This window comes from Psittacula echo, assembly GCF_963264785.1.
Source record: "Psittacula echo genome assembly, chromosome: 1".
NCBI lineage: Eukaryota > Metazoa > Chordata > Aves > Psittaciformes > Psittacidae > Psittacula > Psittacula echo.
In genome coordinates, this window is record NC_137735.1 from 109,629,181 (window position 1) to 109,650,850 (window position 21,670).

Genomic DNA, 21,670 nt, shown 5'->3' on the forward strand with positions numbered 1-21,670 from the left:
CCACTTTAGTTGGGTGTCATACCCCAAGCTTTTCAGAGCGTGGTGTAGCAAGTATGCTTTTACGACTGATTTTGGTGTGTATGCATGATCAGATCAAACACAGCTAACCATGTATTTGTCCCCAGATTTGCACTAATCACACTTTTCATGGCATGCAGTTTGCTGCTGCAAATCTGTCAGCTTTTTTTAAGTGAAGCAGAAGTCACATCAAGCTGTTAGGAAGATGAGCACTAGGAACCTGGATTTGAGCAATATCTCAGCAGTTAGGTTGTGTGTGCTCACAGCTGAGCAGATGCATGGTCTGCCAAAGGACTGCAGCTGATTCCCACTCACCTAGCTTTGCAGTCATACTCTTCCCCTACAGAGCTGATTCAGTTCACTATGTGAACGCTTGGTTTGCATCATGAAGCAGTCTGAAAGCACACAAACTGGACAGTTTCAGATGAAACTAAATGGAAAAATGTGCTCCAGAAGCACAACTAATACACTTCAACCTGAATACATACCAGTCGCCATACAGTCTACAGGCTATCACCAAAGGTAATCTGAAACATCCCAAAACATAGAGTGAGCAGCTGGTATCCAACATCAAGCACCTTGGTTTACGGTTTCATTCTTACTACATCTCATCAGTTATTACTGTAGTAACGAGTAAAAGAACTACCTCTTCTTTTTATTTTTTTTTTCTCCAATGTCTTTTTTCTCTCTTATTTTAGGGAACTAAATTGGCTTGCAGAGGAATCCAACAACTGTTAACAACAGTTCAAGGTAAGAGGCAAAACTACACAGCCAGGAGAAAGGGAGGTCTGAGACGAGAGACCTGTATTTGCCTCTTTCAATGACAGTAAGCTGCTATTTCTGCTCACCCTATGTGGTGAAACTGAATCCTTAGGGACATATGCTGCTAAGGTGAATTAGGGGCAAGGTGAAGCAGAGTTGTGACTACTTGTCACCTAATGTTCCAGAAGAAAAGGGAGCCCCAAGATATTCAGAGGTTACAGAGGCTTCATAACAGACATCCAGTTCAGAAAGCCCTAGCCTTTTAAATTTTGGGAATAATCTCCGTAACCCCATCATTCTTTCCACCATCCTTTCTACTTCCATTCCTGTCATTTCAATGGTTCTTCAAATGTAACACAAACGGGGGTGGATACTGGTTGAATAAATAAATATGACTTATGAATACTTTTGGCAACTACATTTTTTCAAAAGTGATGTAACCCGTGGATATTGTGTACTTTCTCTACCTCACAGGGATGCTTGAAAGAATTTAATTTACTAAAGTGCTTTTAGATTTTTCAGTTAGATATAAGTCATGAACATGCTCCCTAGTTCTCCCTGTATATTAAAACTGGGATTCTTCAAACTATTCACAAACTCAACTAAGAATATGCTTTTTGAACCATGCATCTGCATTTTAGGATTACGAGGTAAGTCCCCCGAAACATACCTAAATTTACGTTTTCTGTAGGTAGTCAGCAGCATTACCAAGACACCAACCTGTCTGACTGAGATTCAGTCCAGTACAGTGTATGCAATTTTTTGTAATCAATCTTTTTTTAAAAGGGGAAATAATCAACCCCACAGAGGTAGAGTACGGAAAGTCACTTGAATCAAACAGAGAAGAATATCATGGTGATATTGTCTTTAAAATAATGCAAAAGACTCAGAAAAACAACAACAACAAAAAGAGTATTTATGGCAGTGAGGGTCATAGACTTTGGAATGAATGTGTGCTGATTCCAAGTAAAAATAACAGCCATGGGTTCAGAGCTGAAGTGCGTTAGATATAGAAACACCTGCTCTCTTATAGTCCGTTGGCATGTAGAACAGAATCTGTTCAGTGACTACCACTGGGAAGGAATGATATCTATGTACAAACAGATTTTTGGCTATGCCAGTTGAAAAGCATATGATCCTGCCTTCAAGGCACAGATGAATTTATGATGCTTTCCATTTTACTCCCAGCTTACAAGTCACTGGTATCAGCTATATCACTTGGTATAAAATTGATACCAGTTTTATTTCGCTGGAAACATCATTTGTCTACACAGCAGCACTCAGGAATGTTAAAGTTACCAACTCAAGGTGTAAAGTGAATGTATAGATTTCAGAGCGAATGCTTCAATTCAGAAGTTATATTTATTAGTTACATATATTGCTTTATAACCAAGTAAAGCCATTTCCCTTCTTAAGAAAGAGATTCAATGGCAAATGTAACAAGCTTTTAGTTTATGCATGTGCTTCACACCTTTAGTCCAAACAACCAAGCAAACAAGTCCTAAGATGCACTCTCCCACAAGGCTTCCAAAAACCTCATATGCAATTAAAAGACCTGTATGTCAGATAGCAAACACACAGAAGCAAATCTGGGATAAAACCACAGTCGAGACAGACACTGGTTTATCACAAAGTAAGTTTGTTGGTTTGGCTCCATACACCATCTTAGTAAGATGCCTGATATGACAACTATGGCAGGGTGTCTGCTTCCCCTCCAAGCAGACATACGAAGCGTGAGTGAGAACTTGTTTCTTTCTAGTACACCAACAACAGGATGAAGGATCTCTTGAGCAGATAAAAGTCTAGGGCACTAATCCCTTCATAATAATGACAGGCAAATTTCTGACCTTAAGTGACTCAAATCATCACCTGTGCTACCACTGGCTTTTTGTCCTTTCCCTGAAAATTTCTGAAGCAGCAACACGTCCCAGTAACATGTCAAATATCCGGCTGGCTGGTACTGAAGAAGTCTTTCAGAACAGCTTTTTTAGAACTAAACTCTGCCCAAGCGTTTGCCATTTTGGCGGGAAGCTGCAAGGTACTTAAACACATACTTACTTTAAGCACATGCATAGCTCTTCTGAAAGGAACACAGCTACCCACACATGCTTGATTACGAAGCAAATGCTGAACTAGCATGCTCAGCAGAAACTTGCCAAGTCAAGCCCAGAATGCTGTAGGACGTGTGTGAGGTTGGCCCATGTGTCATGGCGAAAGGTAAAGAACACAGATTTGAATGCCATGCTAAGGAAATAATCACAATGAAAGAAAGGCGCAGGTTAGACAGCGATATAAGAGTGTTTCTCCATGCTGTCTGTGACTGATACATGATATGGATGCGGGGAAATGGCTCTCAGTGCTGTTCTCTAGGGACTCCTAAAAACTTCAGGGCAGTTCTGCTTAGAGTATTCCGCTAACAGGCCTGGAAGGCATGCCAGAAATAATAAATCACCATTAAATAGTCAGGGTCAGTGGCAAAGTAGCAGCACAGATAAGTAACCTGATTTTCTTTGCTTCAAACCTCATTAGCACAAGTCTTTACAATGCATAGGTTAAGCCCCTCTTAATACTCCACAGGAGACTCATGTATTTCTAAGTCACTGATAAACTAGAGAAACTATACAAGAAACAAACTGCCTACAGACGCAGGCTTTGATTTGAAAAGGTGTCAGATAAAACCAACATTGACACACCTTTAATCCTCTCCAATTAAACCCTTGTTTCTTTTACTTGCCAAGATTTTCCTGCAGTATCCACTGTTGATGACAATGACCTACTATGATATTCACAGCTTGATTCTCTATGAGAAAGAATGTTCTCTAATAGAAGGGCAGCAGCCAGTAAGTTCATAGCCTGGCAAATGCTAACTTATTTTGCAGTATGTGGTGTGACATAAATTCAAATACACTTTGGCACCAAGAATGCACTCGCTTCCTTCAGAAAATTGCCTAATTGCTTAGGTAGTAAATGAAACAGCAGAACTTTCTTGCTTGCTAGTTAATCCCCAGGTGAACAACTCTCTCTCTCCATTTCCTCTATGTTACTGGCCTTAAGGCATGTTTAGGTCACCTGCTCTTCCTTTGAGGTGACTTACCTTGGGTTCAGCATAACAAATTAGCCCAGGAATGCAATTTCACCAAGCATGGTCATTTTTTACTCTTTACATCTTCTACCCTTATTACCTCTTGCAAAGATCACTTGATTGAATTAAACCTTGACTTGTTGCAGCAACTTCTCCCTTCAGGCTGTGGGGACTGTGCTGGTATTGCTATGCTTTCTCTGCTCTGAAGGAACTGAGATGGCTGCAGCACACAGGCTTCTCTCTAGGTATCACAGGGTCGTATCACAGGCTCATATCGCAAGCCCCAAGCCCTGCTTTTCAACAACAGCTTGTGCAGATTCCCCATGGATATCTCCTAGGACAAACAACCTAGGTAGTCACAGATGTGAGCATGTTTTCTGAACAGTTGTAGGGTATGTCAGAAGAGACGAGTAATACAGACAAGCAAATCAAAACACTACCTTAGGTTAAAAGGCTTTATGAACACAAGATGAATCTCTAAAAAGCATCTATTGAGAAGACGTATGATTTAACAAAGCTGAGAAACCAAAGCTTAAGAAAACCTAGCCCAAGTCCTCCTTACTTGAATATGGCAGGCAGCCAGCTCTAAATTAGACAGCCTTTAATAATCAAGAATCTCAAATTAGGTGAGAATGTAACAGCTTCACATAGGAACGCTGCAACAAGACGTTAACCGGCAGATACCACTGTCCTCTAGTGGACACATAGGACCTGCACTGCCCTCTAGTGGACACAAAGGACCTGCACTGCCCTGGTGACTGGCGGTATCCCCGTTAGTAGCTGCAGGGAATACTTGTTTCAGCACCTCAGCTGTTCAGAGTAACTTAGTTGCAAAAGCCCAGCTAAGCGGATCACACAGTAGGAGTGAATGACAGAATAAAATGAAAGCAAGATGCCTAAGCATGCCTGCTGGAGGCCATCTCCACGCCCGTTTGGAGAGGCACAGTGTGTGGTGGATCTCTTTGCTGCGTAACAGAACAATCAGTCTTGACAGAGGAGGAAGAACTATACTGTCATTCTTCCTTTCCTTCTCCCAAGAATTAACCTCTCATCATATCTAGTTTTCTGCTCAATACCCCTCTTTCCTCTTTCTTCCCCTTGTCTTCCAACATGCCTTCCTAAGCAGAGTATAAAGCTTATCACGCCATCATCCATAACTCCATTCTAACATTCTATCAGTAAAATGGCCTAGAAATTAAAGAAAGGCAATGCAAGATTATTGCTGTTCTCACAGCACAGTTATAGGGACTTACAAGAGAGGAGGTAACTGCAGCTCCCTATTATAGCTTTGTTAGATTAATATCTATAGTGAGGAAGAATAAGTCAGTAAGGCTCTATTAATATAAGTGATGATGATTCCTTTTAAGCTGTCCTTAAAGAATAGTTAAGGACACTGTCCAACAGAGTCTAAAAATAGGAACTCCAAGAATTTGTGGAAATACATGAGGAGAGGCTAACATGCTGTTTCAGGAAACAAGACACTGCAATGTGACATAATCCTGAAAGAAATAAATATAGCTTCACTGATTTATCTCCCTACAGAAAGCAAAGTTGGTACTGTAAGGGAACACTCAGCTCCCACTATGTGGGGTTGCAATTTACAGTGTCCTTGCTGAGACAGCCACTGCCCACTTTCCCTTGTGTTCAGCATTAATACACTTGTGAAGGAGAATTCTTTCCAGTAAAATGTGAATGAAGCTGTCAGTGTTTTAGGACTGGGCTCAAGCAGAAGACTTCATAATGAAGTAAAACAAAATCTTCAAAAAGAAAAGACAACACAAAACTACTGGTGGGGAAGGGGGCATGGGGTAGTGTCAGCTTCAAGAACGCCTGAGAATAAAGAAACATCTGTACCTACTATACTTACAACTTTCTCATGCCCATAGTCACACACACACCCCTTCATACAGGCATGCCCATTTCCTCTAAAAGACATGTTCATCAAGTTTTGTTATCCCAGCTGCTGAGAAGAGTGAGCACAAGAAAACACCAAAGAGTATTTCTAGCATATCTGACAAAGCAAAGAAGTCCACTGTCACTCAACCCTTAGAAACTTTTCTTTTCCAGGGTACTTGCTGGGAGTTCTGTTACAAGAATTTACAAACAGGGGCCTTGTTTCACACCTTCACACAGAGGTCATTTTGGTTTTGCCCCTTTGATTACATTTTACATTGGAAATCAACCCTTCATTCAGGGGCTAACAGCTTCAAGACTTCCTAACTTTCATCTGGTAAATTCCTTTTTTCTAGCCATGTAGCAACATGAAATAAAGTGAATTCAGCCACGTACAAACACTGAGTTTTTTTGCATTTTTTCAGGTTAGTCTGTTTGCTCTTCTCAGACTTCACTTCCCAACCAGTACTTGGATTACTGTGCCCAGAAAACAGGCAGGTACTAAGGCTGCACTTACTTCTTCCAACACCTGATGCTCTCATCAAATAGGTATCAATGCACATATACAAGAACCACTTCCACAATTTTCTGTAGGACACAGAGAAATTATGCTTGTTCTTAGGCAAGTATGTGGAGACATTTTGCAATAGACAGCCAAGCCATTTCTTTTGTGCATGCTCTGCAGTCTGCACAGCTGGTTCTCCAGAACACGTGTGCTTATGCTCTTCTCTTCAAGAAGCTCTTTTGGACAAATTCACTGCTCTGTTCATCACAGGTAAAAGAGGAGAAAGGTGGGGTTTTGACATGTGACAAATTTAATCATGGATAGAGAAGTGTGCTCCCTGGAATTCTCTATAAACAGAGTAAACTGCTCCTACTGGGTCATATGCTAGGAGGGCAGACGTTCAAAATCTTTGCAATTGTGTCTTTTTGCCCAAGCAGCTCAAAATCCAGTGAGAACTAGCAGCATCCTCAATGTGTCACAGATACTTAAGGAACTTTCCTTTGCTCAGCAAGCATAGATGCATCTGACTAAGATTTCACTGAGGTCCAAGAAGAAAGTATGGGCTGCAGAGTAGAGCTAATTAAGCAGGAGAGCTGATGGGGTCTTGACAGACATGTTATATGCCATATGGTTACATCAGGAGTTTTTAAAAGTACTGGCTATTGCTAGATAGATAAGGCTTAAGAATGCTGTGATGTCTGTTACAGAATTAAACACATTTTCTTTTTGCACATATGCACACCTCTAAGTGTGGTTAATTAGTAGTAACTTTACTCAGTGTTAGACAGAATAAACGAAAAGGTGGGGAAGATAGCTTGGTGGAAAATTGTTATGGCATGTAGTTATAAGGAGACTTTACAGGAGGCAGCAGAGTTCACGTTAGCTGGCCAGCAAAAAAACTAACACATTGAGCAGGTGAAAAATGCTTTCATTTTTCACCCGCTCAATACCCAAAGTATTGAGAAAAGGAACATAACAAAACATTCTCTCTTGCTTTATCCTGGCCTAGAGCAAAAGAGAAACCTCAAACTGTTGCAACCACAGAGATAACTTACTTATTAATCCAAATCTCACGTTTTACTTATCTATTTGGAGTTTTGGGACTCTTTGCAGTTTTTTGGTTGATTGATTTTTGTGCCAATAAAAGCACTGCTTTAGGAAACAGGCCAGCGCAAAGGTAATGCACAGGCTAGGAAGTTTAACATCTCAACAAACCTAGGGAGTAGATCTCAATTCCAGTTCAGGTTAACAGCGGAATCCAATCCACTGTTATTTATCATCAAATAAAAACCTTCTTTGGTCAGAATACCTCCAGGCAACCCCAGATTGGGAAATTAAGGCATAAAGAATTTTATTTTAATTTTTTTTTTTTTTGGCATGGAAGCATGAAGGTCTTACATTTTACATTTTGTTTTGTATAAAACATACAATTTCAATTATAAGCATATAGGTAAGGTAGTGTTACAATTAGTTACACTGACATAAAAGGGTTCGTATCAATACAACCTGTAAACTATACCAATTAAGGGAAATTAACCAGCACATGGTGTCTTTGCACCACTATACTCTAGTGTCCATCCGAGGTGGTATACTGGTAACATTGCCAATCTGATCTAGTTGAAGATGTCCCTGCTCATTGCAAGGGGCTGGACTAGATGACCTTTGAAGAGCCCTTCCACCCAAAAAATGTTCTATGATTCTGTGATTCTATGAGACTACAGCAGAGGAAAAACCCTAACTGAGAAAATAAAATCAAATGTAACCAATGCACAAACCTGTGAGTACTAGTATAACTAGCTGCTAGTACATAAATCCAATTCTTTGACTCATAGATGTGCAGAGATGGAAGACAGCTCAAGAGATTATTTAGGACATCATGCCTAAGGCACAACTGGCTTTATTTTGATGGCATTTTGCAGTGTCTGTAGAGACTTCAACCAGCCCAAGTGCCTTAGAGACAAGTTACAGGTTAGCAATCAAACCTGGATTGAGCATGAAGGAAAGCCATGCGATTAACACCTCTCCTTAAGCAGAGACCATTTCTAGCCTCACTGAGATATGGATATATTTCTTACTATATAGGCTCTCAGAGCAGAGTCAAAGAGAAATTGTGGCACCCCATCTCTCATACATCTTGCAACTTCTTACTTCCCCTCATTTTGCAAGAGGAGTTGAGCACCCAATTATTTACATAGCTCTACAGTCCTCTAAGCCCAATGTTGTAGTCCCAACACCACCTTATCCAAGTGCAATCTCAAACTGGAAATGCCTACATAGGACAGGAAACAAGGGTTTCCCCTAAGTTCCCTGGAGTCCTTAAAGCTCCATCTTTGTGTATATCCAAAAGCAGTGCCCTCAGACAGCTCAGAATTTCCCTGGAATCCTCTCCCCAGTCTCCTCTGAGGCTGCATCCTGTAGTTCCAACCTCAACTCATGCAGTTTCTCAGAAAAAGCAATCTGTGGCCACTACATTCTATTAAACAAAGAATAAGCTTTACACTAAAAGCCCTGTGTTGAAGAAAAATCAGAATCAAGCTTCAGCTTTAGATCCAGAATCATGAGTATCTCCCAATAAGCAGTCAACCTGGTCAGCAGGGATGCTCTCTCTTGACCTCAACACTTTCCTCACTTGCTTCAGAAATCTGAAGGGAAGAAGCAGTTTAACTCACGCTCTAGCAAGTCAAGCATCCTGGAGGTGGGAGGTGCAGGCTTTAAAACTTTAAGCCTTCCCCACTCCAAGCAAATACTGGAATCATAGAATGGTTAGGGCTGGAAAGGACCTTAAGATCACCTAGTTCCAACCCCCTGTCATGGGCAGGGACACCTCACACTAGATCACGTTGCCAAACGCTCTGTCCAGCCTGGCCTTGAGCACTGCCAGGGATGGAACATTCACCACTTCTCTGGGCAACGTGTTCCAGTGCCTCACCGCCCTTACAGTAAAGAAATTCTTCCTTGTATCCAACTTGAACTTCCTCTGTTTAAGTTTAAACCCATTACCCTTTGTCCTATTGCTACAGTCCCTGATGAAGAGTCCCTCTCCAGTATCAAACGGAAAAAAATCCAAGGTTTGAACTCTGCTCTCCCACCTCTGCAGGGACGCTTCGGTACTGCTGTGCGCTGCGATGGAGAAGCCTCCACAGCAACCGCTGAGCCAGCCCGGGTCCTGTCCGAAGGAGAGAGATCTTCCAGGGAGGGATCACGGCTGGTAAGGAGCACAGAAAAACCGTTCTCAGATCCCAGATGACGTGAGAATAAAAACTCGCTCCTTTCAATAATATAATACTCATAACGACTGTTGCCGGGGAGCTCGGGCTTCCCACGAGGCCCGTACACCGGGGCCCCTTTTCCCGGGGGGGCGAGGGGAGCTCCGGTTCGGTTCCGCTCCCTTCGGTCCACCCCTAGGCCAACTCCCGGCCCCCAAGCACCGCGGCACGCACGCACCGCGGCACGCACGCACCGCGACACGCACGCACCGCGACACGCACCGCGACACGCACCGCGACACGCACCGCGACACGCACCGCGACACGCACCGCGACACGCACCGCGACACGCACCGCGTTCACCCGACCGCTACGAGCGCTCCCGCGCAAAATCCCAACGTCAATTCCCTGCGCCGCTCCTCCTTAAAGAGCCAGCGCCATAGGGCGGCCGCTGTCGGGGTGCGCCTGCGCGCTTGTCGCCTGTCTTTACTTCGGCGCGTCGGGTGTTCGCAGGCGGTGCCAGCGTCTTTCTGGTCACTGGGTCCGCCGGGCCTGCGTCGTGGTGCGGGACGACCCTGTAGTCTAAGGGAGAAAGACGCTTTGGTTTTGGTCTTGGTCGTCCCTGCACTGCGAGGAGCAAGTGGCTGCGGGCCGATGGGCGACACCATCTCATGACCTGGAGTGCTGCCTGTGAACTCCATGCACTGCGTGGAGCATGTAAGACTTAACTAAACAGTAATAATAAAAAATTCAGTGGGCTCTGTGTATTCGGAGGGAACTGCCTGGAGGATGCCCCCTGCTTTGTGGACAAGAAATAAGAGTTTGCACCAAATTGCTCTATCTTCCTAGTTTACTTGGTCAGTCTGTCTTTACTTACAGCGGGGCGCAGGGTGATCCGTGTGCAGGTGCAGTTTTACAAGACAAAAGTCTACTTCTCCCCAGGCCCTAGAACAGGATTTTACGGTCCACAGTTTGTGTCTTCCAAAGGGACATCCTAACAAAGTCATCTGCATATAAATGCAATGCAGGATTGTGAAGCTCTATTTTTAATTGCCGGCTGGCACCCTGCTAACTCATCCGGTCATTTCCTATTCCTTACGCTCAGAGTGGGAGGGATTTATCACCATTTTCAAATGTCAGGCCACTTCTGCTCTTATGTTAGCCTGTGCTCAACCGGACGCTAGAGTCCTGCTCACACTCCTGAGCTAACTCCTTATGCACCACCTCTGTGATACAGGTATCCTTTCCTGTGCAAATGGGGCCTGGCTGGCATGGAGTTAGTAAAGCCGTGAGATACAAGGTCACGCTTCACAAGAAAACTGGAGAGAGGGGAGCTTTTTGAAAGTAATTATGATTCAGAGACTGGCAGGGCATCTGTCTGCCCGTGATGAGTGACTGCTTTTCATTGCTTGTGGGTTTAGGGTTTTTCCCCTTTTTGCTTCTTAAACTGTCAATACCTCAACCCACAGTGTATTTTTCCCTCCATTTTTGCCCTTCACTTCCCTCCCCATTCTGCTGGGAGGGGAGTGTGTGAGCAGCTGGGAGCACCGTGACAGACAAGTGCCACTGAAATTGATGCAGAACAGTCTGGGGAACATCTGAGCCCAAGCACTAGTAAGGGGATGAATGATAAAAAAAGTCTTAGAAGTAAATAATTTATTCATTAACAATTACTTGAAATATGAATATTACAGAATAAAGTGGTCTTGAATACAAAACTAGTATCTCCTTTCTCATATGACAAGATAAACCATTTTCTTTCCATGTATTTTTCTGCTTTTGAGTCCTAAATGTCGCTGACGTCTTCTCTCAGACTGCCCGTAGACTGCCCTGTGAAAAAGGTCGGTCTCACTGGTTTTGGATTTTTTACAGATCAGAAGATAAAACATCCTTCTGAGCCTTTGCAATACAAAAGCAGCCATTTGTGTTTCATCAGATGGTTCTTCATATACGGGTTGTTTCATATCCGAATAGGCAGACATAATGACAGCTTGGAACAGATTGATCAAGACACAAACCATCACCACCACAAAAGAGGCTAGGAAAAGGCCACCCAGCAGTCTGTTGGATGAAAATTTGGTATCTCTGAAAGCTGAGACGCAGTAAGAGACTATGGTCTGAGCTGAGTGAATCATGTTATTGTAACTCTTTTCATGCTGACCAAACACAAGGTAGCCAAAAGCCAAAAATACAAAGAAGCACAACACTACTATGACGGCCATTGAGGAGATTCCAGGAAGAGCTGCCAAGAGCGATCTTTGTGCCAGGTGCATGTCGTAAAAGAACTGAGAATATTTTAGAGTTTTCAAAATTGCAAGAAATGCTAAAAAGCCCATTGTACCCCTTAAAAACTGATCTAAAAGAGAAACTGCATGAAAATAAATGAAATCATTTGGATGAAGTAAGTAAAAGTTCACTATATCTTCTCCCATCTTAAACTTTATGCCCTTTAAAAGAAAAAGAAGCAGGAATGCCAATTTTAAGGCAAAGTTGATTAGATTGGAAATTTTTTTCATATAGTCTTTTTTTTGTTGGCCTATGACATAAAGCTCATCTGCAATGTAAATGATCAGAAAGGCAAAAACAATTGCAGACACAAACATCTGAGCTTTGGTTTGCTGGTTAAAAATTGGGAGCGCAAAAGAGTGGACTGACAAACTTGGTTTGATGATCCCCAAATGAGACATTTCAAATATGACTGAGATGGTACAAAAGACAGCTGCATCTGAGTTAAATGTAGTTAGTTCAACGATTACAGCCCATGTCTTTTCATCAAGCCAGTTGTTCTGTTGTAGAGCATCCAGCCTTGTTGTTGAATTAGATCTTCCTTCTTCAGGGAAGAAGTAAAATGTGTATCCTGCAGGTCCATAAGTGTACAAATCTCCATACGAATAATACATCCATGGAGTCTTGTTTGGCTCATACATGAACCCATTGTAACTGCTGGCATCTTTGGAAGCAGACTGCTTGGCAACTCTTGTCCACATGCCAGCATAGTCACCTGTCTCTGGGATGTCACTGCCGTACTTGTGAAGACAGTGGCTTTTCCTGATCACAGAGTTATTTAGAAAGCTGTGAGGATGGAAACACTTTTTCTCAGTACCTTTAGCCCGCACCTGCCTCATTCGGGGCAAGCCGATGATTTTGGACCAGCTCTCGGGAAGAAAGGTTGGCTGAATGTCATTGTGGATCAAAGGCAAGAACACATCTTTCACCCACACATAGATATCGTCTAGCTTATCTACACTGGAAAGTTGTGGAGAGAATTGGTGATGTATGAACTTGTTGTAGGGGAAACTGCTGGCTTTCTCAGCGGAATAGGCAAAATTTAATAGCAGTGTTAAAAAGACAAGGTGACTGATGAAACCTGTGGTGAAAATAAATGCCTTGACTTTAATTTTTGCTCTTTTACGCATTTTTGCTATATCAGCAGCTTCTAAAGGCCTGTAGTGCTTGCTGCCTCTGACTTCAGCCAGTTTCAAGTGCGCCTCTCTCATCTCATCAGCACTCATCATTCCTCTAGCCAACATAAACTCACAACCCTTACCCTGAGTTAACCATGGGATGTTTTCACAGTGTTTGGGGCGAATCGTACTCACTGCTGAGAAAAAAATGATTTTTAGAATTGAAAGGAAAAATACATTCTCAATAAAGGAGGCTGCAGATGCTAAAAGCCACTCTAGTGAAGTCTGATAGCCATAAGACAAACCATATAACACAATGAAAAATGATGATAGCCCAGTTACAGCTACAACCAGGGCCCATGAGACATAGACACACCACCAATTAAAAACGATGGGTGTTCTCTTGTGAAGGAGCATGGAGGCGGTGCCTGGTGGTTTCCTTTCTTCCTGAGAGTTGCCACCTGCTTCTGCGTAGTTCTTACTAAAACTAGAATGTGCTGGTGGCCTTCTCTGGCAGGCTTCAGCCGCTGGAGGGGAACTTGCAGTTATCGCCTGCTCTTCTGTTCCAATTACGTTTGCATCTCTTTCAGGAACAGCGCAATTCCTCCAGTTTTGGGGAGCTCCCTTGCTTCCTGTCCTCTTGGAACATGGCGGGCTTTGTGAGTTGTTGGGACCAGGAGGGGTCTCTGAGGGAGTGATATTCCTCGATTGTTCTGAGAGGCATGATTTTTGCAAGCGTTCCTTCGAATTCTTACAATTTCCAGATAGGAGGTGTGAGCTTACCTTTGGGACCTGAACCACACCATGAGGAGGAAGAGGTTCCTTCTGGGAATACTTGAAGAAGGCAATTATCATCATTTCCACAGGTATGGTAAGCAAAGCACATTCAATTCCTAGTGTTACTGATCTCAAATACCTCAGGTGTACTGACGATTCTTCATTCTTCGTTGCATTAAAGAACATGATGTTAACAAGCAGGTTAAATAACAATATTGCTAAACATGAAGACAACCTTTGGAGCCTGCTGTAAGTGCCAGTGAGATCATTAGCAAAAATGGAGAGCCATAGATGGCCCTCTGTTAGGCTGTTGGCAAGTTTAATAAAAAAATAGTCGATTCTGGACAGCGGTGTCTTGGGGTTTGTGACAGAAAATCTCCTTTCTATTAAACGATCACCCTTGTCAAGCGAAAGCCATTTCCTGCACATAACAAACCAGGTCTTCCTAGTAGACATGTTCTCAACTTTGGCTCTGCTTAAGAACCAGCTTGGAGATGGGCCCTTGTTATTGTGCCAGACCCTGAGGGAACAAATGTCTCCCAAGTCTTCCTTAGCAGTTAACAGAAAGCAGGCCATACTTCCTTTTTGGAAAGATGGAAAATGTGGGTGCCATAAACAATGGACGTCGCTGATGCCATTTTGCCCGATGAGCTGAAGAAAGACGTTGGCTGTGGTTCCAGCTCCCCAGCGACTGCCTGTGTATAAAGTCACCAAAAAGCTCACTTTGTCAAAGGGGTCATTGTCTGGCAGAACTAAAATCTTGTTTTTGCTGACCCTGTCAGCTTTGTCCTTTCTTATGGCCCAGAGAGACAAAAGAAAGTAGATGGCAAAAATAAATAGCACTGTTAAGAGAGTCACTGGGTTTTCATGGATGTCTGCTATCAGGATTTTCCCCAGATCTACTGTGTTGGGGGTAACTATTACTTTGGCTGCCAGGAACCTGATGTCAATTGTGGATGCATTTAATGCAGTGTGCACTGACAGGCTTCTGTGACGCCGCTTCATATTGCAGACACAGTGTATCTTCTGCCAGTCGGTCATGGAGCCAAGCCTGCACGTGTCTTCTCTCCACAGACTTAGAACCCCCTCCAGAAACAAGCACTGATCACTAAAAACATAAATGCTCACCAGTCTCTGGCTTTGATACCTTATGAAATAGGGTGTCATCAAGACAACGGAGATGTTCTGAGTGTTGGTTCCGCTTCCTTGAGCTGTGGCTGTCAGCAGTGACTCTGGGAGACAGATAATATAGGGAGCCTTGATGTTACATTCAGTGCTGGCTGTCTCGGTTTTGCTTGCAACCGCTGGCATGTTGTGAGAAGCAGCAAACAAAGCTATGGGATGAGCATCAGTGACGTTGGAGCCTGTAAATACTAGCACCTTGAATGTAACTTCTAATTTTGTCAGGATCTGGATGTATATGCTCTTGGTGTTTCCATTGACTTCTAAAGTAAATCCTCCAGTTGTGTAAGCTTCTGTTTTATCAGGTCCCATTGTTAACTGAAAAGTTGAAGATTCCTTATCTTTTCTAGCAATTGTAATTTCTGCTCCTTCAGGCACTATCCCTAGCTGATCCCCATTAGCTTTAGTCTCTACCATTTTGAACCCAAAGACTGTTGTTGTGATTTCTGTTGTGTAACCTAACCAGGGGAAGGGGTTCTCATCAAACTCAAAAAGGGCAGTGGAAATCACAGCATTATGGGGCAATTCAGAATAATTTCCCTTTTTCAGTGATGGATAAAAGCAGTTCCTGCAGGTAGAAGAAGCATTTACACTGTTCAGATTTTCATCTTTCTTCAGAGTGATGTTCCAGTGTTTTGTTTCCATTAGAGTATCTGTTTCTCCAGGGACTTTGCCCAGGAGAACTATGTCTATTAAATTTTCCATGATGGAGAAGACTTGTTTAACTGCACCTACATTGACATTTCTATGATGCAGAAGAGCAGCTCTCAGGATGTTGGACAAGCACGTTAGTATTCCACTACTCTGAATTTCTGCTTCTTCAGACCAGTGCTTCCTGTTCCTCTGTATCTTCATCAATCCCGTAACTTCTGTCAGTTTCCTAACAGCAAGGTCTTGTGATCTAAAGTTCAATTCAGCAGGGTTGTCTGTGACTTGAGAAAGAGAAGCAACTACTTGATTGATTTCCATTATGTTTTCAACTGAAATATTCATGGCTATTTTAATCAGGTTTTCCCGAAACTGAGCGTTAGGGAGCTGGATGGTTGGTGTGGCTTTAATATAGTTTAAGACTGAGGCTGTCAGATAAGCCAAATATCCTGCGCTAAAATAATCTCCAGTCTGGAGATAAGATGTCATTGGTGCGCTAAAACCGCTTACTGAGGCCAGCAGTTCATGAAACACAGCAGCTACTGGTCGACTGTCAATTGGATTCTGCACCCGGGCATATAAATTCACTTGGGTAAATGCTCCAAGGGAATCGTGGATTTGAACGTAAAGTGTCAAGGTGTACTTCTGAGACGGCACTCCAATGGGGAGAAACGATGGAGGAGTTTTAGGCTGATAACCAAAGTACATAATTATGCCAAATGTGTTTTCCTTCACAGAAGTTATTTTGGTAGTTTTGTCAGAAGCTACTATTACTTTATATGTCAGAGGTAAATTGCTGTCAGAAAATCCACTGCATTGAACAACAAATTTTGTCAGAAAGGCAGTACCCCAGCGTGGGTTGATGGTACACTTGCCAGACCTAGGAGGAATATTTATCTTAAAAGCATACTTGTAGACGGAGGACCTACCATCCCAGGTAGTTACTTTTAACAGAAGTATGTAGGATTGATGTGCAGTCTTCGTAAAAGTCAGAGCATGTATAGATAGGTAAGTCCCATATCTCCCCGTTGAGGTTCTGGAAGACCAGTCAAAGCTAATTTCTGTAGAGTTTTCTGAAAAAAGGGACCAGTAGTAGACTGGCTGGTTGTGTGTTCTACAGTTCAGGCATTTTCCAGACAAGGTAAATCTCTCTGTTGGAATGAGACTGCTCCCACAGTTTTCGAGGCATGTCACGTCCAGAAGGAGTTGGGAGCCGGGCTGCACATTTACAGTTTGGTCAGCGTAACTCATCCTTGTATCCTTTCGAATCACTAGACGGAAGTAGTACATGGCATTTCCTGGGAGGGATTCTGGTGGCATGGCTTGAACTGGACCTGAGGATCTTAACCATTTCAAATCACTCTGGGCTGGATGGCATTTTTTTCCTGGGCTGATTTTCATGTTTTTGTAGTCTGATATCTCTTTAGTACAGTACCAAGTAAATGTGATTCCCACTAGTCCTTCCTGTGTGTATGAATCAGGATCATAGGATGCAGAGCCACTGAGAACCCAGTTGTCATGAAAACCCACTGTGCGGAATCTGCCTCCTGCAATATTTGCCACTAGACTGCTTCTCTCAATCAGAACATAAATCCCATCTGAATCCTTGACAACTTCTTTGGTAGCAGCAACGGTTATCTCAAAAGTGAAATTAAACAAATACAGCCCATAATCTAAAGCAAATCCAGGAACTGTTAAGCGTATCTTTTCTATACCATCTAATGAAGAAATGTTCATTGGGTTTGTCCAGTCCGGAATAGTGGTTGTGTCCTGAAGAGGATAGACTCGCCAGAAGGGTTTAACAATTCTGACAACTCTGCACTCTGCTATCACTTTGGCAGAGAGGATGAAAGTTGATGCTCTTTTCTGATGCAAGATAGAGGTATGAAGAGTAGGTCTCTGTATATACACGCTGTGTATTTGACATGTTTTTTCCTGGCAAGACACTGGTGCTTCTATGGTTTTTGCAGCATAGTTGTTGACTCTGGCTCTTAAAAGAGCTGGTGTAAGTGCACTTCTGGTACAGTTCACTTTTGCCACAAACCCTGTATATTTCTCTGCATCAAATGGTAAAGCAGAGCGACGGACAAAACGTGTGGCATTTCTTACATGATCATTGTATGTGTACGTGCTATTCTGGAGAAGGTGGTCTTTTTGTGTTCCAAAAATCTGCAGATGGAAGGTCCACTCACACTGGAGCATTGGATGTTGTGCAGGGATAAACCACACTAAATAAGTAAAGCTCTGCAAAAAAGGATGGCTGCTGCTGAAAACATGGACTTCAAGGTCTCTTTCTGCCAGGGACCTAAACAAAGCCCTCTTCTGATTTACATAAAGGTACATATTGAACTTGTAAAAATGGAAGGCCACAAACTCTATGGAGAATAAGTAAGAGAGGCCCTTGTGTTGGTAGAACACAGTGTGTGTGTTAGGGCCATCTGTGTAAATAGGGCTGTGGTTATCTTTGGTTGTGTAAAATGTCCCATGGTTGTACCTGAAAATGTATGTGCTACTGTTGGTCTTCCCTGGCTGAAGGTTGACATGGGTGGGTGTTTCTCTGCCTGCAGTTAGACTGAGAGTACCATTGAGTAGATGTATTTCTCCTGTCAATTCCTCAAACCTCTTTCCATCAACAGGAAAGTAAATACTGGCCACCACCACCTCAACCAGGCTTTGAGGTATGGGAACAGCACAGAAGTTGCTCTGCAAAGTAAAGGCACTGTAGGAACGGACCCAACCTCCTATAGCCTCTGTGTCCACCAGTCTGTAGGCCAGTGCCTGCAGGGTAAGGGGCTGAAGACTCCAGGAGAGGCTGAGTGGCTGTTGAGAAACACTAAGGAGTTTGGAGCTGATGCTGAGGACATGCAACAAGTCAGGCTCTACCTTGAGAGAGATGTTGATGCTTATCTGAGGCATCTGCTCAATGCTGACTGAAGCAACATGAAGCCCGGGATGCCCGTAGCGCACAGTCAAGCGGTAGCTGTAGTAGGTGGCACAGGTCTGCTGCAACTCAGCTGTTGGGTAAATATCAAGTGGTAGCGTCTCTTGGTGCTCACTGCTGGGAAGGAGAAGGGTAGAGGGGCTGCCTTCCTGGCTGCTGAAGCGGTACTGCCAGCTGACACTCTTGAGACGTGCACACCAGCCCAGCTCTACTGGCTGCCACACGAGGATCAGGTGTGCCTGCGGCCAAAGCACAAAGAGCCGCATGTCCTGGGCAGCCATCTGGATGCTCACGTTGTGATGGAAGCACTCGGGGGCAGCACATGAAGCAGATGAGCACTGCACTGTGAGAAGGCTGAAGCCCGTGGGTGGAGGATCACTTCCCGGTAGGAGGCCTGTTTGGAGCGTGACCTGGCCTGACCAGTGCGAGGTGTTCTCCACCCAGGCTGAGTTCAGGTACCAAGAGCAGTGGGGTGGGGATTGTGGCCACCCCTCTTTTCTCTCTACCTTGGTCCTTGCTCCCAGGGCGGGCTTGTAACGCAGGTTCATGGTGCTGCTCCATAGGCATGAGACCCGGTGCTCGTTGTCCTGCCGTCTAAAGACTTGTCCGTGAGTGCCCCTGCAGCTGACCAGCAGGGGCGGCGGCTGGAAGCAGGGAGAGGAGACCCCCGAGCCCTGGGGCCTGTAGCTGAGCAGCAGCAGGAGCAGGTGGAGCGCTGCCATTGCGTGTGAGGTGCAGGACACTGAGTGAGGCACACGGTCACTGAAAAACGTTGTGGACGTTGCCAGTTGGGTGCCTCGTCCTGCGCCTGGCCCGGCCACGCCTCCTCTTCCTGCTCGGAGGCGCGAGGCGAGGAGCTGCCGGGCCGCGGCTGCGGGAGGGACTGAAAGGTGAGGGCAGGTCTGAGGGGAGCGGGACGGAAGCCGCCCGACCGACACGGCCGCTCTGACTGTGGTCCCTGGGCGGCCAGGGGCGGCGGGGTGCGCCCTTGAAGCGGGTGGTGTCCTTCCTCAGCGGCAATCCTGCCCTCCCCTTCCCTTGGGGAGGCCCCGGGTCCACCCGAGCGGCGGGCGGGGAGGGGAAGGGAAGGCAGGAGAGCCGCTGAGTCTGGGGCGTTGGGTCTCGGGCGGGATAGCAGCGAAGCCGGCCTGGGCTGACAGGAGGGCGCAGAGACCCAGCCCCGGGGTGGAGAGGCCTTTGCTGGAGAGAACTCATCTGCCTCAACCCACAGAGCCTGGCACTCTGGTTGCATTCATGGAATCAGCTGGGTTTGAAAAGACCTTTAACGTCATCAGGTCCACCTGTACCCCAAGTCCACCACTAAACCATATCACTGAGGGCCTCATCTACACGGTTTGTGAACACTGCCAGGGACGGTGATTCCACCACTGCTCTGGGCAGCCTGTTCCAATGCCTGAGCAGCCTTTCGGTGAAGAAATGTTTCCTAATATTCAATCTAAACCTCCCCTGGCACAGCTTGAGGCAGTTACTTCTTATCACTTGTTACCTGGGAGAAGAGACTGACACCCACCTCTCTACATCCTCCTTTCAGGCAGTTGTAGAGAGCAGTAAGGTCCCCCCCTGAGCCTTCTCCAGACTAAACAACCCCAGTTTCCTCGACTGTTCCTCATCACACTTGTGCTTCAGACCCTTCAACAGTTTCGTTGCCCTTCTTTGGACCCGCTCCAGCATCTCTCTTGCAGTGAGGGGTGCAGAACTGAGCACAGGATTCAAGGGTCTTGTCCCACAGGCACTCATCTGCCCTTTCTGTGGGGCTCAAAAGCGGCCAGGCGTTCTTTTAACTCAAAGCCATCTTTGAGTCCAAGGGTTCAATATCTGGCTGCAGGGCCTACTTACTGATCAGTCATTTGAGTGCTCTCTTCCTGAGCAAGTTCTTTGTCACTATTTTTGTTGTTGTTTTTTGATTAATTAGGTAATGCAAAGTAAACAGAAGTCTTGAAGATCTGAGAGACTGATAAATCCCTGGAAAAAAGACTGGTTGGCAACTGTTGTCCACATGCCAGCATAGAATCAACTAGATTGGAAGAGGCCTTTAAGAACATCAAGTCCAGTCTTTACCCCAGGACTGCCAAGTGCACCACTAAACCAGGTCACTAAGAGCCTCATCTACATGGTTTTTGAACACTTCCAGGGACAGTGATTCCTCCACTGCCCTGGGCAGCATAGTCACCTATCTCTGGGATGTCACTGCCGTACTTGTGAAGACAGTGGCTTTTCCTGATCACAGAGTTATTTAGAAAGCTGTGAGGATGCAAACATTTTTTCTCAGTCCCTTTAGCCCACATTGGCCTCATTCGGGACAAGCCGATGATTTTGGACCAGCTCTCGGGAAGAAAGGTTGGCTGAATGTCATTGTGGATCAAAGGCAAGAACACGTCTTTCACCCACATGTAGATATCGTCTAGCTTATCTACACTGGAAAGTTGTGGAGAGAATTGGTGATGTAGGAACTTGTTGTAGTGGACCCCTGCATGTTCAAGGACAGTAACATTTGACACGTAGTCAGTCCAATGGATGTTTAGAATTGTACGGAGGCAGCACTGATGAAAGCATTTGAGGAGTCGCAGGTGATGGCGGCAGATAACCCATGATTCAGACACATATAAAAGAGTAGACAGTACAATGGCTCTATAGACACTAATCTTTGTACTTTTCTTCAGGTGTTTATTGCACCAGACTCTTTTATGGAGTTTTCTGAAGGCTCTATATGCCTTTGCTATTCTGTTATCTATCTCTTTGTTGATTGTGGCATCCAAGGAAATAATACTTCCCAGATAGCTGAACTGCTGAACTGACTTAAGCTCTGACTTGCCAATGGTAATGTGGGGATGATGATAATCTTCTTGTGGTGCAGGTTGGTAAAGAACTACTGTCTTCTTCAAGCTGACTTCCAGCCCAAAAAGCTCAGCTGCCTCCGCAAAGCAAGATGTTAAGCGCTGCAGAGCTGGTTCTGTGTGGGCAACAAGGGCGGCATCATCAGCAAAAAGCAGTTCACGGACAAGGTGATTTAGGGTCTTAGTGTGGGCCTTCAGTCGCCTTAGATTGAATAGACTCCCATCGGTACGATATCGAATATAAATGCCGTTTTGTTTGTCCAGGTCTACTGTAGCCCTTCGGAGCATCATGCTGAAGAAGATTGCAATAAAGTTGGTGAGAGAACGCAACCTTGTTTCACACCATTGGCTGTTGGGAAGGGCTCAGAGAGTGCATCACCATATCTGACTTGGCCTT

The 21,670-nt window shown here is 44.6% G+C and overlaps 1 protein-coding gene across 1 annotated transcript; it reads right to left on the bottom strand.

Annotated features, from left to right (window-relative positions):
- Positions 1–11,199: 11,199 nt before the first annotated feature.
- Positions 11,200–19,140, bottom strand: PKDREJ (polycystin family receptor for egg jelly; the record flags this gene model as incomplete). Its single annotated transcript, XM_080639153.1, has 1 exon — positions 11,200–19,140. The coding sequence occupies one exon, from the start codon at positions 19,138–19,140 to the stop codon at positions 11,200–11,202; it is 7,941 nt and encodes a 2,646-aa protein (XP_080495279.1).
- Positions 19,141–21,670: the final 2,530 nt, after the last annotated feature.